The sequence below is a fragment of the Hydractinia symbiolongicarpus genome, chromosome 15 (genome assembly GCF_029227915.1).
Source record: "Hydractinia symbiolongicarpus strain clone_291-10 chromosome 15, HSymV2.1, whole genome shotgun sequence".
Lineage (NCBI taxonomy): Eukaryota > Metazoa > Cnidaria > Hydrozoa > Anthoathecata > Hydractiniidae > Hydractinia > Hydractinia symbiolongicarpus.
Window position 1 is genome coordinate 2021490 of NC_079889.1, and position 23936 is coordinate 2045425.

The 23936-nt window shown below is 33.4% G+C and overlaps 2 protein-coding genes and 1 long non-coding RNA gene across 3 annotated transcripts; 2 read left to right on the top strand and 1 right to left on the bottom strand.

Annotated features, from left to right (window-relative positions):
- Nucleotides 1-10033: 10033 nt before the first annotated feature.
- Nucleotides 10034-14977, bottom strand: LOC130628617 (phospholipid phosphatase 1-like). Its single transcript, XM_057441599.1, has 6 exons — nt 14974-14977; nt 14716-14792; nt 14149-14255; nt 13852-14052; nt 13063-13294; nt 10034-10662 (listed from the first exon to the last, which is right to left on the bottom strand). The coding sequence occupies exons 1-6, from the start codon at nt 14975-14977 to the stop codon at nt 10519-10521; spliced, it is 765 nt and encodes a 254-aa protein (XP_057297582.1). The 3' UTR covers nt 10034-10518.
- A 1401-nt stretch (nt 14978-16378) lies between these two features.
- On the top strand, nt 16379-16967 carry LOC130629194 (uncharacterized). Its single transcript, XR_008981922.1, has 2 exons — nt 16379-16530; nt 16605-16967. It is a non-coding gene; the product is annotated as an uncharacterized LOC130629194 (long non-coding RNA).
- Nucleotides 16968-19931: 2964 nt separating this feature from the next.
- On the top strand, nt 19932-23832 carry LOC130629177 (uncharacterized). The gene is made up of 6 exons (XM_057442300.1): nt 19932-20043; nt 20712-20768; nt 20841-20868; nt 21787-21841; nt 23294-23445; nt 23681-23832. The coding sequence occupies exons 1-6, from the start codon at nt 19951-19953 to the stop codon at nt 23830-23832; spliced, it is 537 nt and encodes a 178-aa protein (XP_057298283.1). The 5' UTR covers nt 19932-19950.
- The last annotated feature ends 104 nt before the right edge of the window (nt 23833-23936 follow it).

A 23936-nucleotide genomic window follows, 5' to 3' on the forward strand; every position in this document is an offset into this window, starting at 1 on the left:
TCGATTTGACTAAAGGGTCAGTAGAATCAACTATATTCTGTGGGGTTCTCCAGCAGATTTGGGCTTTCATTCCGAGTTGAAGGTTGTAAGGAAGATTTATTTGACATAATGAGATAGCCGTTGGACTTCCAGGTAGTTCTAAAATAAACAACACATGTGTAATATTTATTATAAAAGAAAGTAAAAATTATCACCCACAATAGTTCCCAACAAAGATAAAGGTTATAGTTTTAAAATAGCTCCTTTTTCTTATATATTTTCTCAATCTTCATTTACACAGGAAAATAACAATATACCGTAAATGATTCAAAGTTAGGGTTTTTTCCTTTTTTTTTCAACCGGTAAACGAGACGGAAGACAACCCCTAAGATCTGGATAGATGCCGAGGAAGTGATAACGTTCATAAGCAATCAAAAAATGCTATAAAAATTCCACTAATGTCTATATTTAACCTTTCCCTGCTGCAGGGATATTTTCCTGAAAACTTGCAAGAGTTCTACCAGTATATAACGCAGGCTAAATGACTAATGTATCTAATTATAGACCAATACTATTTCTTCCATGTTTCTCAAAAAATACTAGAACGCATAATGTACAATACATTTTACTCTTTTTTAACTGCTAATAATATTTTATATAGCAATCAATTTGGCTTTCAAGCAGGTCATTCTACTGATCATGCAATAGTTAAACTTGTTAATGAAATATCAAAAGCGTTTGACGAAAACAAGTACGTGCTAGGAATTTTTATAGATCTAAGCAAAGCATTTGACACCGTAGATCACAAAATTCTACTAGAAACATTCAAAAACTATGGAGTTCCACAAGGTTCCATATTAGGACCACTCTTATTTTTCATATATGTAAATGATTTAAACGAAGCTTCAAATATTATACATTCAATTTTATTTACAGATAATACAAATCTGTTTTATGCACATAAAGATATAAAAACATTATTTCGCACAGTCAATAATGAACTCTCTAAGCTGGCAAAATGGTTTAGGGCAAACAGACTGTCCCTAAATATTTCTAAAACAAAGTACATACTTTTTCACAGGCAAAACAAAAAAGATGATATACCATTGAAATTTCCTGGTCTCTATAATAATACGCCAGTTCTGTCTGTCTGTGACTTTTGCAAAGTGGATAAAATTTCTTTGATAAAGTCTATAAAACATCGCCTATAAATTTGTTCTGTAAATTAGCAAACTTTGACGTTAGAGCAATATTGACGTCAAAGGAAAGTTTATTAAGATTAGGGAAGCCATTGCATTGCACTTTAAAATTTAAGGCTAAATAACTTGGAAACGGGTGAAAATAACTGACGTCATCTCCTGCGTGGGTAACTAGGGACTACCTGGGACCAATTTGGGTAGGTTTTCCAAACCTGGAACACCGAATCCGTTTCGGAATGGACGGGTTAATGACGTCATCAAAAAACCTTTAAACCCTGATATCTCTGCAACCGTTTGTCAAAAGTACATAATCCTATACATTTTTTTCATCAGCGTTTCAAGATCTATACGATGAAGGCAACAGGTATACACATTTCTAAAAAAAAAATTGTGTTCTGACATGTCTCTGCTGACGTCATCAAAGTTTAAATGACGGTTGTTTTTCTCTATTATCCTGCCTAAGTGGATCTTTCCACGGGCTTTATCGACTAGTCTATATAATAATACGCCAGTTCCGTGTGTCTGTAACAGGCAAAGTGGATATGTTCATTTTCCTTTGATCTTACCGAAATTTTCTTTGAAGTAACCGAAAAATGCATGTCTAATATGGTAAATTTTCTCACGTTACGGCGCGACGTCAATAACACTACTTTAACGTCAATATCCTATATTAAATTAATGAGGCCGTTACAGTGCACTTAAAACTTCGAGGCCAAATAACTTAGAAACGAGGTGGTGACGTCAATGATTTTTCACCGCGTGGATAACTAGGGACCACCTAGGACCAATTTGGGTAAGTTTCCCAAACCTGGGTCCCCGAATCCGTTTCGGAATGGACGGGTTGATGACGTCGTCAAAAAACCTTTAAACCCTAATATCTCTGCAACCGTTTATCAAAAGTACATGATCCTATACATTTTCTTGATCAGCGTTTCAAGATCTATACGATGAAGGTAACAGGTATACAAATTCATAAAAAGAATTTTTAAGGTTTTGGCAAGTCTCTTCTGACGTCAGCAAAATTTTAAACACCTCATATCTCCTTAACCGTTCATCAAAAGCAAATGATTCCATGCATTATTTTGCTCAGAATTTTGAGCTCTACACAATAGAGGCAACGCGAAATCACGGTTACAAATTATTTTTTTGTGGATGGGTTGCTAAGGTCATCAAGATTTAAAATAAAAATTTAAATTCTTTTTCATTTTTATCCTACTTCAGTAGATTTTTCCACGGACTTTATCGACTAGTTTATCCATTAATAATATAAGTATAAAAAGAGAACAAAATCCATGAACTTTATAGGAGTTATTTTGATGAAAATCTTACTTGGAGGGAACATACAAATATTTTAGAAGAAAAGGTTGCGAAGAATATTGGCATCCTATTTAAAGCAAAATTTGTTCTAGATCAGAATTGTTTAAAAACATATGTTCTTCTTTCATTCAGTGCATCTAAATTATGCAAATATTGCGTTTTGTAGCGTTGGTGCTGACCAACGCTACAAAATTGACAAAATTACAAAATAAATAAGAACATGCATTCAGAATTAATTTAAATGTTGACAGGTACACTCACTCCAGGGAGTTATTAAAAAGCTCAATATACTGAATTTATACTAACTAAACATTTATCAAACTCTTATTTTTATGTTTAAGCTTGAAAACAATATGTTACTAAGAGTATTTAATAATATGTTTCAGAAGATACAACATAAATATCCATCCAGATTTTCAATTAACAGTTTTTTTCAATCTAGGATTAATTATACAATCACAGAGTTCTCTATAACTAGCAGAGGACCTAAATTGTGGAATATATTTCTTAATAACGACATGAAAACTATTACATCACTTAACGAATTCAAACATAAACTAAAACATAAACTATTGACTACTGACAATCTATATTTATTTTAAAACACACGGTAGTTACAACGTACGACACATATAACACAACTCCTCATCATCTTCAATGCTAACCTTTTATATAGGTTGGGGGCTTGGTGATAAGGCTATCATAGCTTTTTTCTTGTTCCCGCCTTTTTTTTACCTCTTTAGTTAACCTTTTAGCATATGCAATCATATCTCTAGATTATACGATATAATAGCTTAAAATTTGTATCTTATTTTTACGGATAACTGTAACTCAACGGCAAAAAAAAGAAGGAAAAAGGAAAAGAAAAAAAAGAAAGAAAGTGGCTCCCTTAGAGACGATTGTAGAGAAGGACAAAAAAGGCGATAGTGATATTGAGATCGGTTAGTGTTTGTTTTTATTACTTGTAGAAAGATATGTTGTATTTATTTATTGAAATCGTAGTTTTTTTTGCACACTAGAATTTTTGCATAATTTTTAAGCTCTCTTTCCGAAAACTCATTTTGACAAATAAACCCTGGGGGGTTTAATCGATCATTTACAGTACATGTTTTTGGCAAGTGACGTTAAGGTTTCTGATATTGTAATTTTCAATGTAGCTAAGTATGTTACAATCTCCTTTATTTTACTAAGTATCCTTGAGTGATATAAGTTACCGGTAAAAATGTTGGCAACGTTTGCATCTTTATTTTAGCGCATTTTCTTTTACTGATGAAGTGGTATCTTTTACTCACCTTTTATTGTGAGATTGCTTGTGTCTTTTGTCTTGAAAACTGGCGTTAAAATTTTCTCTGAGTTATTAAATTTCTGAAATATAACAGCATGGATGACTGAGTCTGATAATAAGTGATCAAATATTAATGACTGTGCAGGTTTGCTGGTCAACAGAAGCGGGGTTGGAACCATTTTTTGTTTGTATATCATGGAAACAGTGGCAGTATAGTTCAACGATGTTGTGTTTTCGCTGCTGGAAATCATCTCAGGAGTCAGCACGATACTTCTGTATTCAGAATAAACTGAAAAATACAGTTAAAGAAATTATGACTCAATTTTGACATGAAAACAAATAGAAAAAACAATAAATAAATCGAAATAGATAGATCCTAATTTACTTGCTTTATGTCATTTTATTTTAATGAACACTAAAAAACAGAAAAGCATTGACATTTTTAAACATTCACCATGCTAATTCTACTGTGCAAAGAAAACTATTAGTAACAATAATAAATAAGGGGATTCTTAAACGGAAGAAGCAATTTCCTTTGAGAAAATAGACGAGTGAATTAATCTTCCCTAACTCTTTTGCACTGCATACTGCATAAGAATTTCATATATTTTTCACATATAGGGGGGGGGGGGGGATAGAACGTTTTTTACCAAGTGTTATGGATTATTTTTCCATTCTCATTTTGAAAACTTATAACCCCATAAGTAAGTTTCTAATACAAATGTTGATTTTATTGTTGCCTATAATAACAATAATATCACTGCTACGAACCTGCAAGCATGCTAAAATGGTTTTGATACTATGTAAGCTTGCAAGATATTTTAGGCATTTGTTTAGGCTTACTATCTTAACTGTTACGTCATCAATGATGATGCTATATGATTAGATGGGAAGCATGGAAGTAAAAAAAAAATCATTCAAATATATTTGATAAACAATTTTTTATTCTCTGTAAGATAAAAAACAACTACAAAAATATAATCTACAATCAATGTTAGATGAGAATATAATCTAAATAAAGAATACCATACCTGTACTAACTGCAAGAAGGCATGATATTAAAAGCAACCTGGTGAACAAAATTACAATTTCCATTATTTCTTTACACTTTGTTAAGTGTCTTACTGCACACATTTACTGCATGATCTACTAGCATGAACAAATCTGTAACTTTATGCCAAGGGAATAACATATGCGATACGCGATGCAGTTTATTCTGTTCAAAAGTCAGAATAACTGACCCATGAAATTACTGATACAGGTTTTGCAAACAGGAACTTGTTATAGAAGTTGTTGAATCTCACTTATCTGTGTTCATTAGATACTCACTTTTCTGTGTTAGATATGTGATAGATAGATAGATAGATAGATAGATAGATAGATAGATAGATAGATAGATAGATAGATAGATAGATAGATAGATAGATAGATAGATAGATAGATAGATAGATAGATAGATAGATAGATAGATAGATAGATAGATAGATAGATAGATAGATAGATAGATAGATAGATAGATAGATAGATAGATAGATAGATAGATAGATAGATAGATAGATAGATAGATAGATAGATAGATAGATAGATAGATAGATAGATAGATAGATAGATAGATAGATAGATAGATAGATAGATAGATAGATAGATAGATAGATAGATAGATAGATAGATAGATAGATAGATAGATAGATAGATAGATAGATAGATAGATAGATAGATAGATAGATAGATAGATAGATAGATAGATAGATAGATAGATAGATAGATAGATAGATAGATAGATAGATAGATAGATAGATAGATAGATAGATAGATAGATAGATAGATAGATAGATAGATAGATAGATAGATAGATAGATAGATAGATAGATAGATAGATAGATAGATAGATAGATAGATGGGGAGTCCTAGAGTATTTACTGCTCATTTTGAGCTACGCACATCTGATTAGGGTCCGAGCTCTACCAGACAATTTCTTGCAATATCCAACGGTCAAGTGTGCCATCTTCCCAATTTCCATCACATAGCTTGGGTTCACCGAGGCTATGGTAACAATTACTCTCCCATGTAGAATTTATTCTTCGTCTTTCAACATATTTCCACAACTATCACTTCTGCTGGTTGGTCATAGCTGCCGCACACTTAGCCACATGTTGCAGTTTACTTGTTAATGGACACGGACTTAGACCCTTAGATTTTTTGGTTAGGTTATAGTGCTGCTATTGCTCCTTATTGTCAGCGTTTTACATTTCAGGGCTGTTGATTTTGTAAAGTGTACGTGTTAAATAATGCGACTAGCCCACTTTGAACGATGCTTACCAAACGTCGGATCTAAAGAAGTAGCACTTTCAATGGGTGAAAAAGTGCCATTGTCTAAATATTTTTGTGAGGGCCAGCTAGCATCTTTTGAAGTTAAGTTTCTTGAGGAATACTTGAATTTGCCCAAATTATTTACAAAGTAGTTTTAGAAAAATTACACATGAAGTGAGCCAACTCGCCTTAATTGTTGCAAGAATATCCATGGCTTTCTGACAACTTCAGCTATTTAGCAAAAATCCTTATTCCACCCAGAAACCCCATTGCAGAAAAATAGGTAGTGTAAAATAGGTTTTGCTGTAATTTTGATGACTGAAAACATAAAGGGGGTCAAAAATAACGTCGAAATGACACTTTGTATGGTGACTTCTTTATCAGGTAAATGATCTTATTTCTTTTTTAAAAAATACATGAAATCACACGAAGCATCAAAATATTTTTCAAGGATTTGTTAGGAAACCAACCCCTACCCTGTACTTTTTACATCATCAGAAGGTTTAACACCTAATTTCACTATCATGAAAAGAACTTTTTTGCCCTATGCGATTTTCATAGTTAATTGTTAAATCAGCTGACTTTTGTTACTAACTAAAAACGTACCCCCTCTTTCGAGAATTTTCACAATCTGCATTATTCCATATTTATACCCGCCGAAAAGAATGTCTAAAATATGGGCAGGTGCAACAAAAAACAATAAAGCTGGGTAGCTTTAGAACTGGGGCACTACTGGTCAACATTAAAAAAATGAACTTTACTAGAATTATCCGTACCAGTTCTCCTAAAAACTGTGGAGCATGCGCATTAGCTAAGCCTTCGTTACAATTCGGTTTTTTGTTGTCGTTAGCAGTACCTTGTGTCGCAGACAAATGTTCGATAGATAGGCTGTGACCGTGGAGCCAAGGAAACATCGAGAAGAATAAAAGCGCGGAGGAGCGACATGGATTTGGAATTAAAAAATTTTAGTTGTGCAGTTGTATTCCAGGTGCTTAAGAAGTAATTTTCAACGCGATGCAAAAGTTAATTCGATAGAAATGTAAATAAAAATACTATATTTTGTATGTGAGTGTGTGAAGGGCTTTTAACACGACCGTCAATTGAATGGTATTAAATTAGTACATTACGTCACTTACCTGAGGCGCAGTGGTGCTCTCAAGCAATTAAAATCTCACCGTTACAGGTGCCCTTTACCTACCAATTATATTTACCCATGAAATCACGTGACTCAGTCTTCTTTAGCAACGAGAAAGCACATTTTTTCCCTTTCCTTTTTCACCTCGCTAATCATCGCACGTGGTTTGTTATCGATTACTTACAAAATCTGTTAATCATGGCCAACAAACAAATCGAGAAATAAATAAATAGAGGTAACCCTTCCGTTGTAAACAGACCCTTCAAAATGACCGACCGCTTACGCCAGAGTTGGGTTGTTTTGATTCTATCACGGATCAATTTCACTCCCGAGCAGAAAGCGGTATAAGAAACAAGGCCTGTGCGTCTGATGAAGCCCTTGTTTCTTAAGTCATCCCTTTACCCACACAACATCCTTTCTCTACATACGATACTTCGAGTCCTCCACTGGAGATTAGGGACACCCCAAACATATAGCCAGATCGACTGCGTGTTGCGATAAATTGGACCGCAGTGCGTTAGTGCTTAAGTCATCCAATCAATTCATATGATTGCACAATAAAAAAAAACTAGCGCCAGTATAAGCCACAAGTAACTGTGTGACCCGGTGTTGAACACCACGTTGAAGGCTTAATAAAGCTGTAAACTGTGCCACACATCCAGGTGGATCTCTTTAGTACAGGTATATAGTATGTCGTAAATCAAGTAAAGCGCACACAACATTATAGTGTTTCAGGTTTACAACCCGTTCTTATCCCGTCTTAATTTAATCGACCATTCTTTTTTCTTTTTCAAATTATGTTCCTGGCAAAAGTACAAAAACGAATTTTACTCCCGGGTAACACGCTTGGTATTGGTAATGTCACACATCCACATCAGATGTGTGACATTACACTTTAATGCAACTTTGGTTTAAATAAAAAAACAGGAAACAGGCTGTTGCTACCCTGTCCAGCTAAAACAATCACTCTGCAATTTCATTTTGCAGAATAATGTTTTTACGACTGTAAAAAGGTTTAGCATTTAGTGCATTTATCGTAAGAATTACTGAATAAGAATTTTGATGTAGTCAAAATGCATTTAGCTACGTTTACTTTTTAGCCACAATGTAATAAACAGCTTGATAGGTAGCTAGCCACAAACTTAAACATAAAAATAAATAATTTTAGCCAGGATAACAAGCTCTTCTACCAAACTAAATTAAAACTTAAAAATAACAGCAATAATTTAGGCTAGCTAGCTAAAGCTGGACTTAGGCATGCTCCCTCCAAATCTACGTTTGTAGCCAAATTCTTGAAATTAGTTTGTTTAAGATTTATACATGGCTAGAAAGCGTGACAACATTTTTATCCTAACATGCAAAGCATGTAAAAAGCACAATGCAAAGGTTTAAGAAAAGAAAAAAGTCAAGAAACGACAAAGAAACGACCAAGAAACAGCCAAGAAACGACCAAGAAACTTTCAAAATGGCCACCATTACAATAGATCGTCCACCAAGCACACCGTCGTCGCTAAAACTTGTACTTAAAAAATAATAAAAAGGATAACCATCACAACTTCATAACAACGGAGTATGTTGAACGCTGAAAGCATTGGAAAGAAATTTGCGAGCGGAGTTTCAAAACAAAACGCAGCCGAAACTAGAAACTGGGGACCCCAGTTAATAATAAAGCGCTAAATGTCAAAGGAAATTGAAGGTTTCCAACAACCGTTAGTAAAAATCTAAATCTGCAAAAGTATTTACTTGCTTTGCGATTGCCAAAAGTACACCAGTTCAAGGTATCTATAACAACATATTTCGTTCAGTCAAACAAAAAAGGTTATTACAAAGTTTCAATAATCTAAAGTTTGTACCACATCATTATAAAATCAGCTTTTCAGTCTTTGGCATACAGCTTGCAGGGTGTAAAATTTAATTAAACAAAGAATGGATTTTTCGGTAATGTGGCACATTGTCGTCCTTCCTGGTAAAAGTTGACTGCTAACAATGCAGCATTTTAAAATTTAATGAATCGAACAACGTTTTGAACGACTTAAGGTAACAGATCCTCCTCGAAATCAATACGTTCGTAGCTAAAATTTTAAAATTAGTGTTTTTAAGATTTGTATGTGGTTAAAACCGTGACAATATATATACCTTATCATACAAAAGCATATAAAAAGTAAAAAAATATAACTCCGCAGCCCAAATTTTAGACATTTTTTCCACAAGTCCCTTTTCCACAACATACTTCGAACGATGAAGTTTGTTAGGATGAGATGGCGCTATAGATATATGCGTACCGGAAACATCCAACAACAAATTGAACGCTCAATGTAGAGGTTTCATCTTTATTAAGGAATCTTAAATTTCTTTAATTTTTTTACTCAAAAGTTTGTTTAGTAAGGTCAATTGTAAAATATTAAAAAAATATATGCTCGTCACATGTCGTTCAACACTTTCACTATTTTGATCCACAACTCTCTTGTTTAATTATTTTGTGTGTATTGGTTCGTGGCCATAACAATGAAAAGGGAAATACATTCAATATTTTTTAAATTTACACACCCGTTTGGCAAATGAGTAAAAATACTGAATTATCAATAATTTAGCTCACACTCAGAAAGATATAAACAAAACTGATATTTTTAACAGACTATTTCATATTTGGGGGTCTAGTACGTTGTCTTTCGAACACGAACTCTTCGAATATTTTCAATCTCAAAATATTTCTAACTTTTTTATTCAGAACTTTTTTGTTATGATAGTTGTAACATGCAGAATAATTTATTACAGAGCAGCAGGCAGAATAAGCCAGTCTGTCTGGTTTTCAAAATCAACATTGTCATCATGATGATAAATTCACGGGTTCGCGCTTCCTCTATTTATCCGTGTTCCCGTAACAGAATACGGCTATTATTATAGATGCTTAGTACACTCATATGCCGTAGCACTCGCACTATTAAATAAATTCACCTGTATTATTATGTGTACAATACTCGGTAATAGGTACGCAATTGCTCCTCATGATTGCTACATTGTCGAACCATGCACTATAATTCATTTTCGCCATAAGAAGACACGTGACTTTTGAAACATTTTCATTGGAAGACTTTCACAGACTTGTCGTTGAAACTCACGAGTAATAATACTATGCTTGGCACTATTTATTTCATTTCAAGAGTTGCAGGCTCCTAGAACAAAGCAGCGCCATACATGCCGAAATCAATGCATTTTAAAAAAACTATTGAGGGCAGTGTCCCTACAAACACCCTCTGTTATATTAAAAAATTACAATTTTGTCACTATATTCCTTAGTTGTTTTGTAGAGATCTGATTTGTTGCCGTCTTAGGAACTTTAAATGCTCGTTTAATGAATTCTCATATTCTTTTTCATCAATTTCACGAGAACCAGGGAAGTTCTTGCTTTCTAATGGCAATTGTAGCAGAACGTACACCTAAAAAAACAACGATATGTAAGTATTAAAGACTAGCAGAATTCCCGTGGAAGAACTCACTGAATCTCTTATTAAGTCCTTTTGAGGGGTGCCAAATAAAAACATAGAACTCAGTAATTTGAATTTTCAAAACTTACATTTCAACCTCGACCCCGGGCTCTTTGTCTCTTTTATAACAGGAAGGCAAAAAGAGAAAAAAGCCCTGGGATCAAGGTTGCTCACAATCTGCATTATTCTATGTTTATAACCGCTGAAACAAAACGTTTAAAAATATAAGCATGTGCAACAAAAAAATTATAAAATTTATGAAATAAAAATGGAAAATGTCCAAAAAATCAAAGGCGTCTAACAACCTTTACGTAAAAAGCGAAGTACGCAAAAACTATATACTTGCTTCGCCATTCCAGAAATACACCAGGGAAAAAAAAGGATACCAAACATTAAAAAAAATCCAACATTTTTCAAAGTCATACAAAATCAGCCGTTTAGTCTATTGCAAACGGCAAACCTTCCAAAATTATAGTCAAAATATAAGAAATTAATAGTTGAAAACACATAAAAGAGAAATATAAAAACTTGAATCATTTAGCATGTTGTATATCTACGGAAATATGTCAATCTAAAATATTAAAAGAATGCCTCAATGAAAAAAAAGCATTCTATAAGTTACTATGGCTAGCTAATGGCAATTCTACTACATGTAACGGCCCATTGCTTGGACGAAAAAAGTTCAGTTCGTTTGATATACAATAAAAAAAGTAAACTTCTAATAAATTTTGTGTGTCATACAAATCTACATATTCAAAACAAACTATTAAGCTTACACATATTTTTAGGATATTCTAAATTTCTGACCCATTTTTCAGAGTATGTACTTACAAAATAAGTGCTTAAAGAAAATATTTTCCGGCTCAAGACACAACAACAAACTTAATATTTAAGGGAAATTTAGCTCTGAAAGAAACGGCTAGAAACTCGTTGTACACCCAAATTCATTTCTCTACCAAATAATCTAAACAACGAACCTGTTGTTCTTTTACTTCTCAGTAGGTAGCTTGCTAGCGTTCTCCTATTAAAACTCCAATCACAAAACAAATAAAAATGTTTAAAAATAATAGAAAAAAAATAGTTTCAATAAAATAAAGTTTTCAGTAAAATAGAGTTTTATTTTTTAAGGTAATAAGAAAGAAAAATTAAATGATTATATAGTAACCCCCTGATTTGCGTTTTTTTAACTTGGTAAATTTTAGCGTAACGCCACGTCATAAAAAAGTGACCCGTACTTTGCGTGTCGTGGACTCACATGGTTACTCACACAAGCGTATTATTATATGATAACTTCAGTAACTATGACTTTTTATGCTTAAATTTTTTTCGCAATATTTAAAGTTTTACGCAGTAATTATCGCCTAAATGTTCCACATTGTTCATGAGATCATAATTCTGAGTTCGTTAGAGTGTACGAGTGTGTTTATGACTCGTGAATGACTATGTGAGAACAAAACCATGTGTTCGAATCCCATCCTCGTCGCCATTGTTGTATTTAGAAGCAGTAAAAACACGTGCGAATGCTACTCTATATATTTTCAACTGAACTTAACCTCAAACACAACAGGACGGTCAACAATATTCTTTTAATAAAAATAATTTATACTTGATTAATTAGAGAAGAGAATTATGAAACAAGTTTACCAACAATAACTTTACTCAACAAATTATTAACCAATCAGCCAAAAAAATAACATTTTTGCATTTTATTTCAACCAATCATAAAAGAAAAATATAAGATTTTTAAATTAAAAAAAGTAAACAAAAATGGAAAATTACACTCGTTTCTTCTTAAAAATCAAAATTATAGCATATGTTTTATGTAGATTAACCAATCAAAATTCAGGAAAAACTCAATGGCTTGAATAATGTTGAACAATTTAATTAAAGGAACAAAAGGGTACTAAACTTTTTGCATGTGTCAGCACTCTACGTCGTCATTAGAAAGTTATTGTTCATCAAAAATACCCATGTGTCTTTCAAATCCATATCTATATTACTACTCGTACTTTTTCTGTCGTTTAAAAAAGGGTCGTGCTGACTACGTACAAAATCTTCAAGGTCGCAAACCCGTTGAGTTTTCCACAAGTTCACAACTAGTTTAATCGTAGACAGATAGATAGAAAGACAGCAAATGACTTATTAGTATAGACTTATAGTTTCGCCTTATACCACGTTTAGGAAAAGGAGATCAAATAAAAACTTTGTTAGAACAAGTTACTTAAATAAATATGGTAAATTACCATGCGTTAAAGTCACGCAAGTTAACAATAGTTACCTTGTTTTTATCCTTCCATTAACCAAAGAGCTTTAAATCTAAATTTTTTAAAGAAGTAAGAACTTGTTACTTACTGTGTAAAGAGATCCAGTTGAGCCTAGTATAGCACCAGCAAGTACGTCGTACCAATGATGAGCATAATCCGAAATTCGAGAGGAACAAATAAAAACTGCGAGACTAAACAATACCGTTTGAAGGAAGGCTTTGACGAAGAGATACTTTTTGCTGAAAACGTAGTGTAAGTAGAGCCCTATGAATACGGTAGTAAATAGTGCTACTGTTGAATGGCCAGATGGAAACGATACCCTAAATAAAAATGAATGTGTGTTCAAAATTTGCCTTTGAAGTAAAATATCGCTCTGTAACGATATGCCAACAGTGTTTGTAACTTGTGGACATATGGCATAAATACTGATTCAATCAAATTCCCCCAAACCTGGACCAAAAAATACGTGTTGGAATCGAAGGGTAACGACGTCGTCCGAAACTTTATATGGTCTTATAAATTTGCCTGAAGTTCGCGATTCTATAATTTCTCTTGATCACTGATTCACATTTCGCATAACAAGGGCAGTGGCAAACAAATGCCTATTTTTCTCCTTTTATGGACAGATCATTATTGCAATTTTTGATATAAAAATATTTTCAAATTAAAAATGGATTTCTCCCCAGGATCTACAGTTAGAAAAAAAAAGTACACTATTCCATGTGTGTACCTTAAATATGTTAAAAATATTTCGGACAAAGTGGGATTCGAATCCACGCACTTTAGACTTCCTGGTTTGAAGTGACAGTGTAAATGATATCACTCCGGCAAAGATTAAACTAGCTTTACAATTTATTAATATATCACAGCTTTATACCTTGCAGCATCCACCACATCTTCATTATTTGTGCAAACATTTTCAGTGATATATCTTTTTGAACAATTTATATTGCTGTAATCAGGTCGACAAGAAGTCACAAAGTGCGGTCGAAGACCTCCCATCAATGGTTTACTTAGGTTTAATATAACGTCGACCATAACAGCGCCATAGAGAGTGGAGACAACTTTGAAAAGTAACCTTCATTAAAAAAAACGAATTCAAGTGAGAGATTATTAGCAAAAAATAAAAACGATTATAAACTGACAAAAAAACTGTTTTTAACTCAGCATTTACCTAATTAACCATCTTTTTAACTTTAATGCACAGATTGTTACCAGGACTTCTTTTTCTTTGCTATCAAATGGTCGAGAGATAAAATTAATCACATCACTGATGATAACCTAAATGAAAGTCAAAATAGATAGTGATGATAACCTAAATGAAAGTGAAGATAGACATCTGCTTCTGTTTGTTGTGTCAAATTTTTGTTTAATATTGAGCATATATAGAATTGATGAAAAATGGAGAGTCTAGAATATTTTAGTTTCATGAATTAGCTATCACTTGGTATGAGAACTGTAATATGGTTGTATTTCGTTCATGCGTTAGGGCGAAATAATCGGAGATAGCTAAGTTGCTAAAAATCATAAACCAACCTGGATTAAAATTAGTTTATTTCTGCAAAACCGACATCTCCCAATTTTTATCTTTAGTAATTAAAGAATACGTTTTACGGTTCCATTATTTAAATTTAAGAACATTAACCATTAGTTAAAATTTTCTAAGGGATTTTTTCACATATATTTATGTGTGTATAATCTTTTGCATGGTTTGTTGGAGATAACTTTTGTTAAAAAATACTAGAAGAATCTGCACGTAGAGAAGAGGCGAACTACCACGACACCGCTGCGGGATAAAAGTTGTGATGACTGTGTTGACTAAGAATATTTCATAGGGTTATAAAAATTTGATGTTTTTCACATAAAAATGGTAAATTTTCACGTAAAACTTTGCAGAACAACATCACACCAGACCCAAAATATAAAACAGTCTGTTAAAAATACCAGTTTTGTTAACATCTTTGTGAGTGCTGATTTTTTCGATAATAATGTTTTTTACCCATGCCAAACGGGCGGCTAAATAAAAAATGGAATGAAATGTATTTCTCCTTGTTGTAAAGGCTGAAATAAGGCTGAAATACACTATCATTTTTCAATGATCATTTTCTAATGATACATTCCAATGACATTAAAAATGACAAATATTGGCGCGAATACACTATCATGTTTTTCTTCGCAACATGGACTCTGAAGACGAAATAGCAGCTGCTGTTGTTGTGCATATTTTATCAAAAAAGAGAGCCAAACGTAGGAAAAGAAAGCAAAGAAGTGTATGGGTGAAATAGGTGAAATGAACTTGGCATCTACAATACTCTCGTGTATGAACTGCGTGTAGAGGAAATTGCAGAGTATACGCGATTTTTAAGAATGCCGCCGAAGATTTTTAATGAGCTCCTAAATCTCATAGAAGTTGACATTGAGAAAAAAACAACGCATTTGCGAGACCCAATTCCTGCTAAAGTCAAAGTAGCTGCAACTTTGAAGTTTTTATCATGTGGGATAAATTACGCCGAATTACAGTATTTATTTCGCGTTCACAAAAGTACTTTGTCACAGTTCATCGCTGAAGTTTGTAAAGCTATTTACATGCGATTAAAAAAAAATACCTCAAGGTAATTATATATTTCGTTCAGTAATTTATCAAACGTACTAAACTAGCAGTCACACATTATTATTTCTGCACTTTGTGAGCCCTCACTTTCTGGATTGAGATCTGAGAAATTTTCTCGACCCTGATAAGTGTTTTGATATATGTTCACTGGGTGTCGGTACATATTCTGTAAAACAGGAAAAAGGTGGGTAATTTTGTGTGGCATGTGTTTAAGAGTTTCTTGGGATCGGAGATTGAATGGGCGGTGTTCTGAAAGAGGGTACGGCGAGTAATCTCATCTGAACAACTACAGAAATGATGCGAAAGACATCAGGGATAAATTTTGTGCGTACTTAAACTCGACCGGTGCTGTTCTATGGCAAGAAATATTAGTCTGAAATTTATACCCACCATCGAAGAAGTTGTTTTTCTTGGGACGATGGAGTCACGTAGGAATAGCAAGGACTGAAAGTATGGCCATTTACTTTCGTAAACATCATCTCGTCCCACAAACTGGGCTGGCTTCTCCAAATCCAATAAAATTTATTTCGGCCTATACACTATTATTTTTCAATGATCATTTTCCAATTAACATTGAAAAGTGACAGTCTATACAGAAATATGTCATTTTTTACACTCTCATTTTCAAGGATCCTTAAAAATTAAAAGTTGAACATGTTCAACTTCTAATTTTTTAATGACATTTTTTCTTCTATTGTTTTAAATCGAATCCATTGTTTTCGCACACGTGTTTGTTGCACGCGATGTAGTTTAGGCGTAAACATAGTTAAAAACAAAGATTTGAAGTAATTCACCCGAGAATGAAGACGCAAGAAGCGACTGAAAATTTTTTTGAGATTTGGAGAAGCCAGCCCAGTTTGTGGGATGTTAAATCCCCGTTTTATAAGGACAGAATCGAGAAGGCAAAAAGTTATGAGATATTCAAAGGCAGACTAGGAATGGAAGGTTTGTGTTATTTCGAATGGTTTGGATGAGAAAAGAAAAACATGCATATTTTTATGATCTGTTTTTCTTTTTAGAGAAATTAGTGAGGAGTAAAATGAATACACTACGGAGTTAATTCAGCGCAGAATTGAAGAAAGTAAACAACAGCAACAAAAGTGGAGCAGGACGAGATGATGTTTACGAAGGTTAATGGCCATACTTTCAGTCCTTGCTATTCCTACGTGACTCCATTGTCCCAAGAAAAACAACTTCTTCGATGGTGGGTATAAATTTCAGACAAATATTTCTTGCCATGGAACAGCACCAGTGGAGTTAAAGTACGCACAAAATATATCCCTGATATCTTTCGCATCATTTCTGTAGTTGTTCAGATGAGATTACTCGCCGTACCCTCTTTCGGAACACCGCTCATTCAATCTCCGATCCCAAGGAACTCTTCAACACATGCCACACAAAATTACCCACCCTTTTCCTGTTTTACAGAATATGTACCGACACCCAGTGAACATATATCAAAACACTTATCAGAGTCGAGAAAGTTTCTCAGATCTCAATCCAGAAAGTGAGGGCTCACAAAGTGCAGAAATAATAATGTGTGACTGCTAGTTTAGTACCTTTGATAAATTACTGAACGAAATATATATTTGCCTCGAGGTATTTTTCTTTTAATCGCATGTAAATAGCATTACAAACTTCAGCGATGAACTGTGACAAAGTACTTTTGTGAACGCGAAATAAATACTGTAATTCGGCGTAATTTATCCCACATGATAAAAACTTCAAAGTTGCGGCTACTTTGACTTTAGCAGGAATTGGGTCTCGCAAATTCGTTGTTTTTTTTCTGAATGTCAACTTCTATGAGATTTAGGAGCTCATCAAAAATATTCGGCGGCATTCTTAAAAATCGCGTATACTCTGCAATTTCCTCTACACGCAGTTCGTACACGAGAGTATTGTAGATGCCAAGTTCATTTCGCCTATTTAACCCATACATTTCTTTGCTTTTTTTCCTATGTTTAGCTCTCTTTTTTGATAACATATACACAACAACAGCAGCTGCTATTTCTTCTTCAGAGTCCTTGTTTCAAAGAAAACATGCTCAAGTTTCATGTTTTTAATGATATTGTATTTGCGCCAAAATTTGTCATTTTTAATGTCATTGGAATGTATCATTGGAAAATGATCATTGAAAAATGATAGTGTATTTCAGCCTTTATACTACTAAACGTAATGAACAAATTATTGTTTTAGTTTGTGAGTACAGATAAAGAAAGTAAAGATTCGTAAAAAAAAGATGAAGCCACGATATTACCCGTTCGATTTGTTGGTGAATATTTCCGGTCTGTATATTTGTTCAAATTTGGTGCCATCTTATCATAACAAACTTCATCGTTTGAAGCTCGTAGAATTTTGTGAAAAAGAGACTCAAAACATGAAAAAAATATTGTTGTTGGTCATGAGAGATATTCCTTAAGTTCAGAGAAATTTAAACGAAGGTTATAAAATAATGTTGTTATTATAGTACGTAAAATATTCTTAGTTATCTTAAGTGAAAGATCTTATTTTTAATGTTTACTGCTAAGTACATCCAAAACCTACTTATTTTCATCCTGTACAGCCATAAAGAATTTGTAACAATGCTGTTAGGAAGACCTACAGATACTTAGTTATGTAATATAGTTATGTATTTGTTATTATAGTAGTTACCTTAGTAGATTTTAAGATTTAGGAATCTATAACAATTTTTCTCTAGCTTAAAATTTAGGTAGTTACGGGAAATTAAAACAAAAAAAGCTGTCTTCAAATGTGTGCTATGAAACCCGTCATTTTAAGTCATGTTCATCAAATGGAATTTTTATCGAAACCTGTTTAATTTATAATTGTTCTTTATCGTCTTTCCGTGCGGAACTATGGATAGCACATACCAATATGAGCCAATAATAAAGCTTCGTCAAAATGTATTTAATTTATACACGCGACGGAAAATGAATGAAAACTAAAAAAATAATAAAATCTCTCTTATTCTGCTTTTTAGTAAATATATTGTTGCTGGATATGGAGGAGGAATGCATTTGAAGGTTTGGTTTTTCTGTCGCTTTATGAAGTTTTTTGTGGGTTTGGTGCCCTGTTAAATTACCTTTCTAACCAAAATACACAAAATATAGATATTTTTGATAAATGGGTAATAACTTTCGGACTTTTTATCTGGCTTGCGCCTTTGTAGGTTCATAGATTAATAAACTGATTTTAAATTATGAATGTTTCTCAAAGTTTCTACTATAATATTTTGCATGTCTCCGCACAAAATGGTACCACAGTAGCGTTAGGTGTCTTTGCGCTAATATTTAGCTCTGCCACGGACACACGAATCGCCATATTTAAAAAGAACCCATGTAAATTATCCACAAGCTCTATATATTTAAGAGAATAAGATTTTTAAGTGGATCAAAGAGGTTTCTGCGCACTTTAAAAATATATTAACATGTAACAAACTCACAGTGAAAACCACCAACATACAACAGCCAACACGTAGTAGTGTGTAATCGACGGTGTCAGGAAAGATTGGTCTTGTAATACTTTCATCATCGCATAAAAAACCTTTTTTAACTGGCTTTGTGAAATATATGAAGCAAATATCAACGATAGTTAAAATAGCGAAGGATAGGGAATTTAATAAAAATACCATTATTATAATTGATCAAGCAACTGTATGTGTAATTGTCGGATGAAAGAAAAATTGCAATAACAATTACCTTGTTGTTTCGCATCATAGCAACTAATATGTCAAAACAGCTGTCATGTACGAGAACCAGATAGTAGTAATCTTATAAAAGAACTGTGTAGGAAAATGGTAAGTCATTGAAACAATTGTTATTTGATTATTTATACTTACTGGTTGTATCTTCTCTCCATTCGTATTTTGCTTACGCTATCCTACTTGCGTTATATTCTTGCGTGATTCAATTCTAGCAAACTGTTCTTTATTTTGATTGTCAAATTCCTTCTATCCCAAAGAATCCTATCCTGTTTTTCTTACTTCGCTAGTATATTTGTACCCCGGAGTGTTGAAAAAAATCACCGTAATCAACATGGTAGATTCATAAAATTTAATGACCCCTGTTTTTCTCACAATGAATTTCATAAAAGCCTCCATGCAAAGCGTGAAGATAAATTATTAAAGCGTGAAGATAAATTATGAGAGTAAATTGGAATTCGTTATTAACATGAACATTTTTGTAAAAATAGCACTTTTTTGCCTCCGTCGTAATTCTTGAAACATCAATATTTTGAGCATCATAATTCTTAGCCAAGTTCACAGTTACGTGAACTAAAGTGAGAAATTCTGCAGTAGCTGAGTAGCGAAAGAGAAGTTACTTGTTGACAATATGTCTTGTCTTACAGATTTGACACTTGTGGAAAATGAACCTAAAGCAAAAACTTAAGAATTTGGTTTATGGCGACAAAATCACACCATTGCCGACTGGAACTGCACTTGTTTTATTTATCACACTGGTAACTTATTTTTAGTGTTTTAGGCAACTCGAACTCGAAGAAAATAATCTTTGGCATATTTTATGATAAGTCGCCAATTAACTCAACCAGAGGGCCTGTTATAAATGATAACATAATGGTTGTTAATAAACGGATACTGACCGGCTTTGATGCTGTCCTGTGAAATACAAAGCCCCATTTCAAAACTACAGACAGAGCTTACAAGGTCTGTGCCCTCATCAAGGACTTTGTTTTGTACGGACCAACATCAAAACCAGTCAGTATCCGTTTTATTGCCTGACTGTATCTTATCTGAAAACAAACTTTTCTTTGTGAACAAAAAACAACAAATATATTTCTTAACTTTAAAAACGCATGCATGTTCGATTTTTATACTTTTGGAATTTAAGATCGTTTGATTTTAAACTTCTGTAAGTTTACAAAACAAATTCGAATCATCACGAAAAGATGGTTTTCGGTGAGCTACTTTTATGTCTTTCGTGTGCTATGGAAACATTTTTATTTGTTTACGTTTTTATGTTACCATTTTAATAATAGCTTCCCAAACCGGTTAGTATGCCTCCATATGAAGCCCTGTTTTAATAAGTCGTAAACCAATCAAGTCATCAGATTTTTTCATACTACCTAGCTTTTGTATCAGTCAGGTTATTATTGATTTTAACTTTTAGCTTCTTGGATCAATGATTGTAACAATGGTCTTTTCGTTTCTACCTGAATTAGTCAAGGTAAATTATTACTACGTAGTTCTGTCATGCAATAATATTCTTGCGTTTATTTTTTCGTTTGTTTTTCTTTAGTCATTTGGTGTATCTGACGTGGGGACAGGTGATTTTCATTCGTTAGTGTATCAATAGCCGCTGTAATCCCTGTTTTTAAAGAGCATTTGTGTAATACACGTGTTGGACTTCAATAATAAATTCAAGTATAATTCTCTTATCGCATAGTAATAAAGTCGGTTGATTAAAATGCATTTATTTCAATGTCCCATACAACAGGAATATTCTAATATAAAAAAAAAAGATAAGCAACAAAAAGTCACAATATCTTCCCAAGTGCTGCCAAGATAATGGATCGAGTAGGACTTAAACCCACGAGCTCTGGCTTGTCGGGTGATTGGTCTACCGACTGCGTTATTGATCCGAAGCTATCTAGCACATGTAGTAGACGAGGCGAGGATACTACCTCCTTACAACATACGAAGAGAGCAACGCGTATGTCATCCTTGCGTCATACCTTTTTACTTCAATGTACCAACAAGATATTATCGAATGATGCATAACCGGAGCTTAAGTACCAAGTTTACTTATACCCACATATCCACCGTTCTTCTTATAACAACTAAAGGAATAGTGAATATTAAATTCTTTCATAATGGATTTTCTTCCCTCAGATTAAACTAGTACTTTCTTTAATCGCAAAATTCATAGGGTTTTTATTTAAGTTCTTAACAGTAATATGTAACACTAGGCGGTGCCCAGTGGATAAATCCACGGATTTGTCCGTCTTTTATTTACCGCATTTCTTTGCCTCGCTACTGCGATTACCATTTTGCGTGAGAAAAGACGTATACAGGTATTACTAGTCGTTAGCCCGTGGAAAATCCACGGGTTTGCCCGTCCTTTTTATACCGCATTGCGTGCTTCTCGCTATTGCGCAGCTAAGCTACCATTTTGCGTGACAGACAGACGTATACGGGTATTAAAATATTGATAATATAGAAGAAAACACTAACCTCTTCTTTAGGTTATTATGCCGGCTTAATTGGCTCAGCTTTATTCGCCGGTCGTGCATTCTCAAGGTGAGATTTGTTTTAATAATGTTTAATAATGTTTAATTTGTTTAATAATGACATTGCTTTAAAAATTTGAAGTTTTATATTAAAACGTTTGAATAAAACGGTTAAATAATAATGCAAACTTATGAAGTGACATGTCAATATGAATAGTGATTGTCAACATAGACACGAAATCAATGTGTTTAGCTCTAATTCCATATAGCTATGACCAACATACTGGCTCATTACACCACCTAATCTCTCCATAAAATGGCACAACAGATATGGATATGATAATGTTATGTTAAAAGCAACATAAAAGAACGCTGTACATACACAAATATATGAGGTAGCTCATCTGATAAGCATTTGGCGGTGAACTTTATATCTGAAATAACAACACAGAAGAGTGATTGAATAATACAAATATTATCATGTCACGAACAAGTAACTTTTTTAGGCTATTTTCCCACAGCTACAGCTGTCATCGATGGGAATTAATGAACAGAAAAGTGGTAACATTTTTAAAGTCAAAGAACAGTAATTAAAGGTTGATAAATGGGGAGGAGGTCTAGAAATTGTGTTTATTAAGGTTCTTTACTAAGATAAATTGAGACAACATATCCATGTTGTCAGTTAATCTACATTCTTGTAAATTTTTGTTAAAATGATACTTGTGTTATCAGCAATATACTTTTTACATTAAAACTTGACAACGTTAAGTGTAGCTTTTCTTTTTGAGTAAGACTTCACCAAGTTATCAAATACTGTTTTGCAGGAACTCGCATTTTTGGCAAACATTTGGTATCATAATCGCGTGCCACTTGCTGCAACAAACACGATAAACAGGTACTAGCCTACCTGCCGACATGCTATCCTGCTGCGCGCTTTGCCTTGTTCTACCTACTTTTTTACATGTTTGTACGGTGGAAAAAGTATAAGGCCTGTGAAAAATATCATTATTGCCACCATTTTTCAACGTGATCTCAGAATATTTTGTTTCTTCTTGCTGTAACAGTAATAAGAGCTTTTAGGACAACATCCCTTGGCGAAGAACAAAGAATTTTCTAGTAGGCAAATTGGTAATGCACCTCGGTACTTTTTTTCACAAATCCTGCACGTGAAAATCCATTAAAGACAGTAGGGCGAGACGCTTTTTTGTTTATTCATTTCTGTGGATTAATTAACACTACTAAAAGGAACTGAAAATAGTCTTCAATTGCACATATGGGCAAAACAAAGACTTCTTATTATAACTATAAAAATGTGACACACTTTCCTTGCCAAAAAAATATTAATTAAAAACCTCAAAAGTTGTTCAATATCAAGTTTAAAACAAACGGTCCCGCATTAAATTCTCATCCAAAAGGTATGAGAATTCCAGGGGTGGCACACCGCAAGACATGGTGCACCAAATGCTTACCAGTACTGCAATCTTTTTGGGTAACTGATTAAGTCTATCTGTTATGTATTTAGCCTATTCTGGGGTTATTTGGCCGATGTAAAAGGCAAAAAATTTGCAACCATCCTGTCTGCCACAGCATTATCAATCACCACATTGGCATTTGGATTTAGCACAAGATTTACTTGGGCTTTAGTGACGCGATTTCTACAAGGCATTTTCATGGGTAATTACTTTCTCTTTTCTTGTTAGTAACTGATCTATATCTAGTATATCTACCTTACTGTGTCATTGCTAACGAAAGTAAAAGTTAATATAATTGCTTAAAATATAAAGGCGTCCACTTTCATGGATTTTTGAGACCTACCTCAAACTTTCATATATATTTTTTTGTGAGTATATATTATGATATCAACCGAAACATTGGACTGTTTTATATGAAAACATTTTTGTTTCTTCAGGAGTAAATGTGATTACAAAGGCTATGATGGCAGACGTTTGTGATGACACTAACCATGTAAATTGTTTTCCTGCAAAATTACCTTTAACTCGAAGTATGCGCAAAGTGACGGCGTACATTTTATTCAGGCACAACTTTCTTTCTAAATGTTGACTCATGTTTTTGTTAAATCTCCACCAATTGTTTTCTCAAAGGGTATTTTCTTTAAAATAAAAGACACAAATATATGAGATAGCGTAAAAAAGTTAGTATATTTG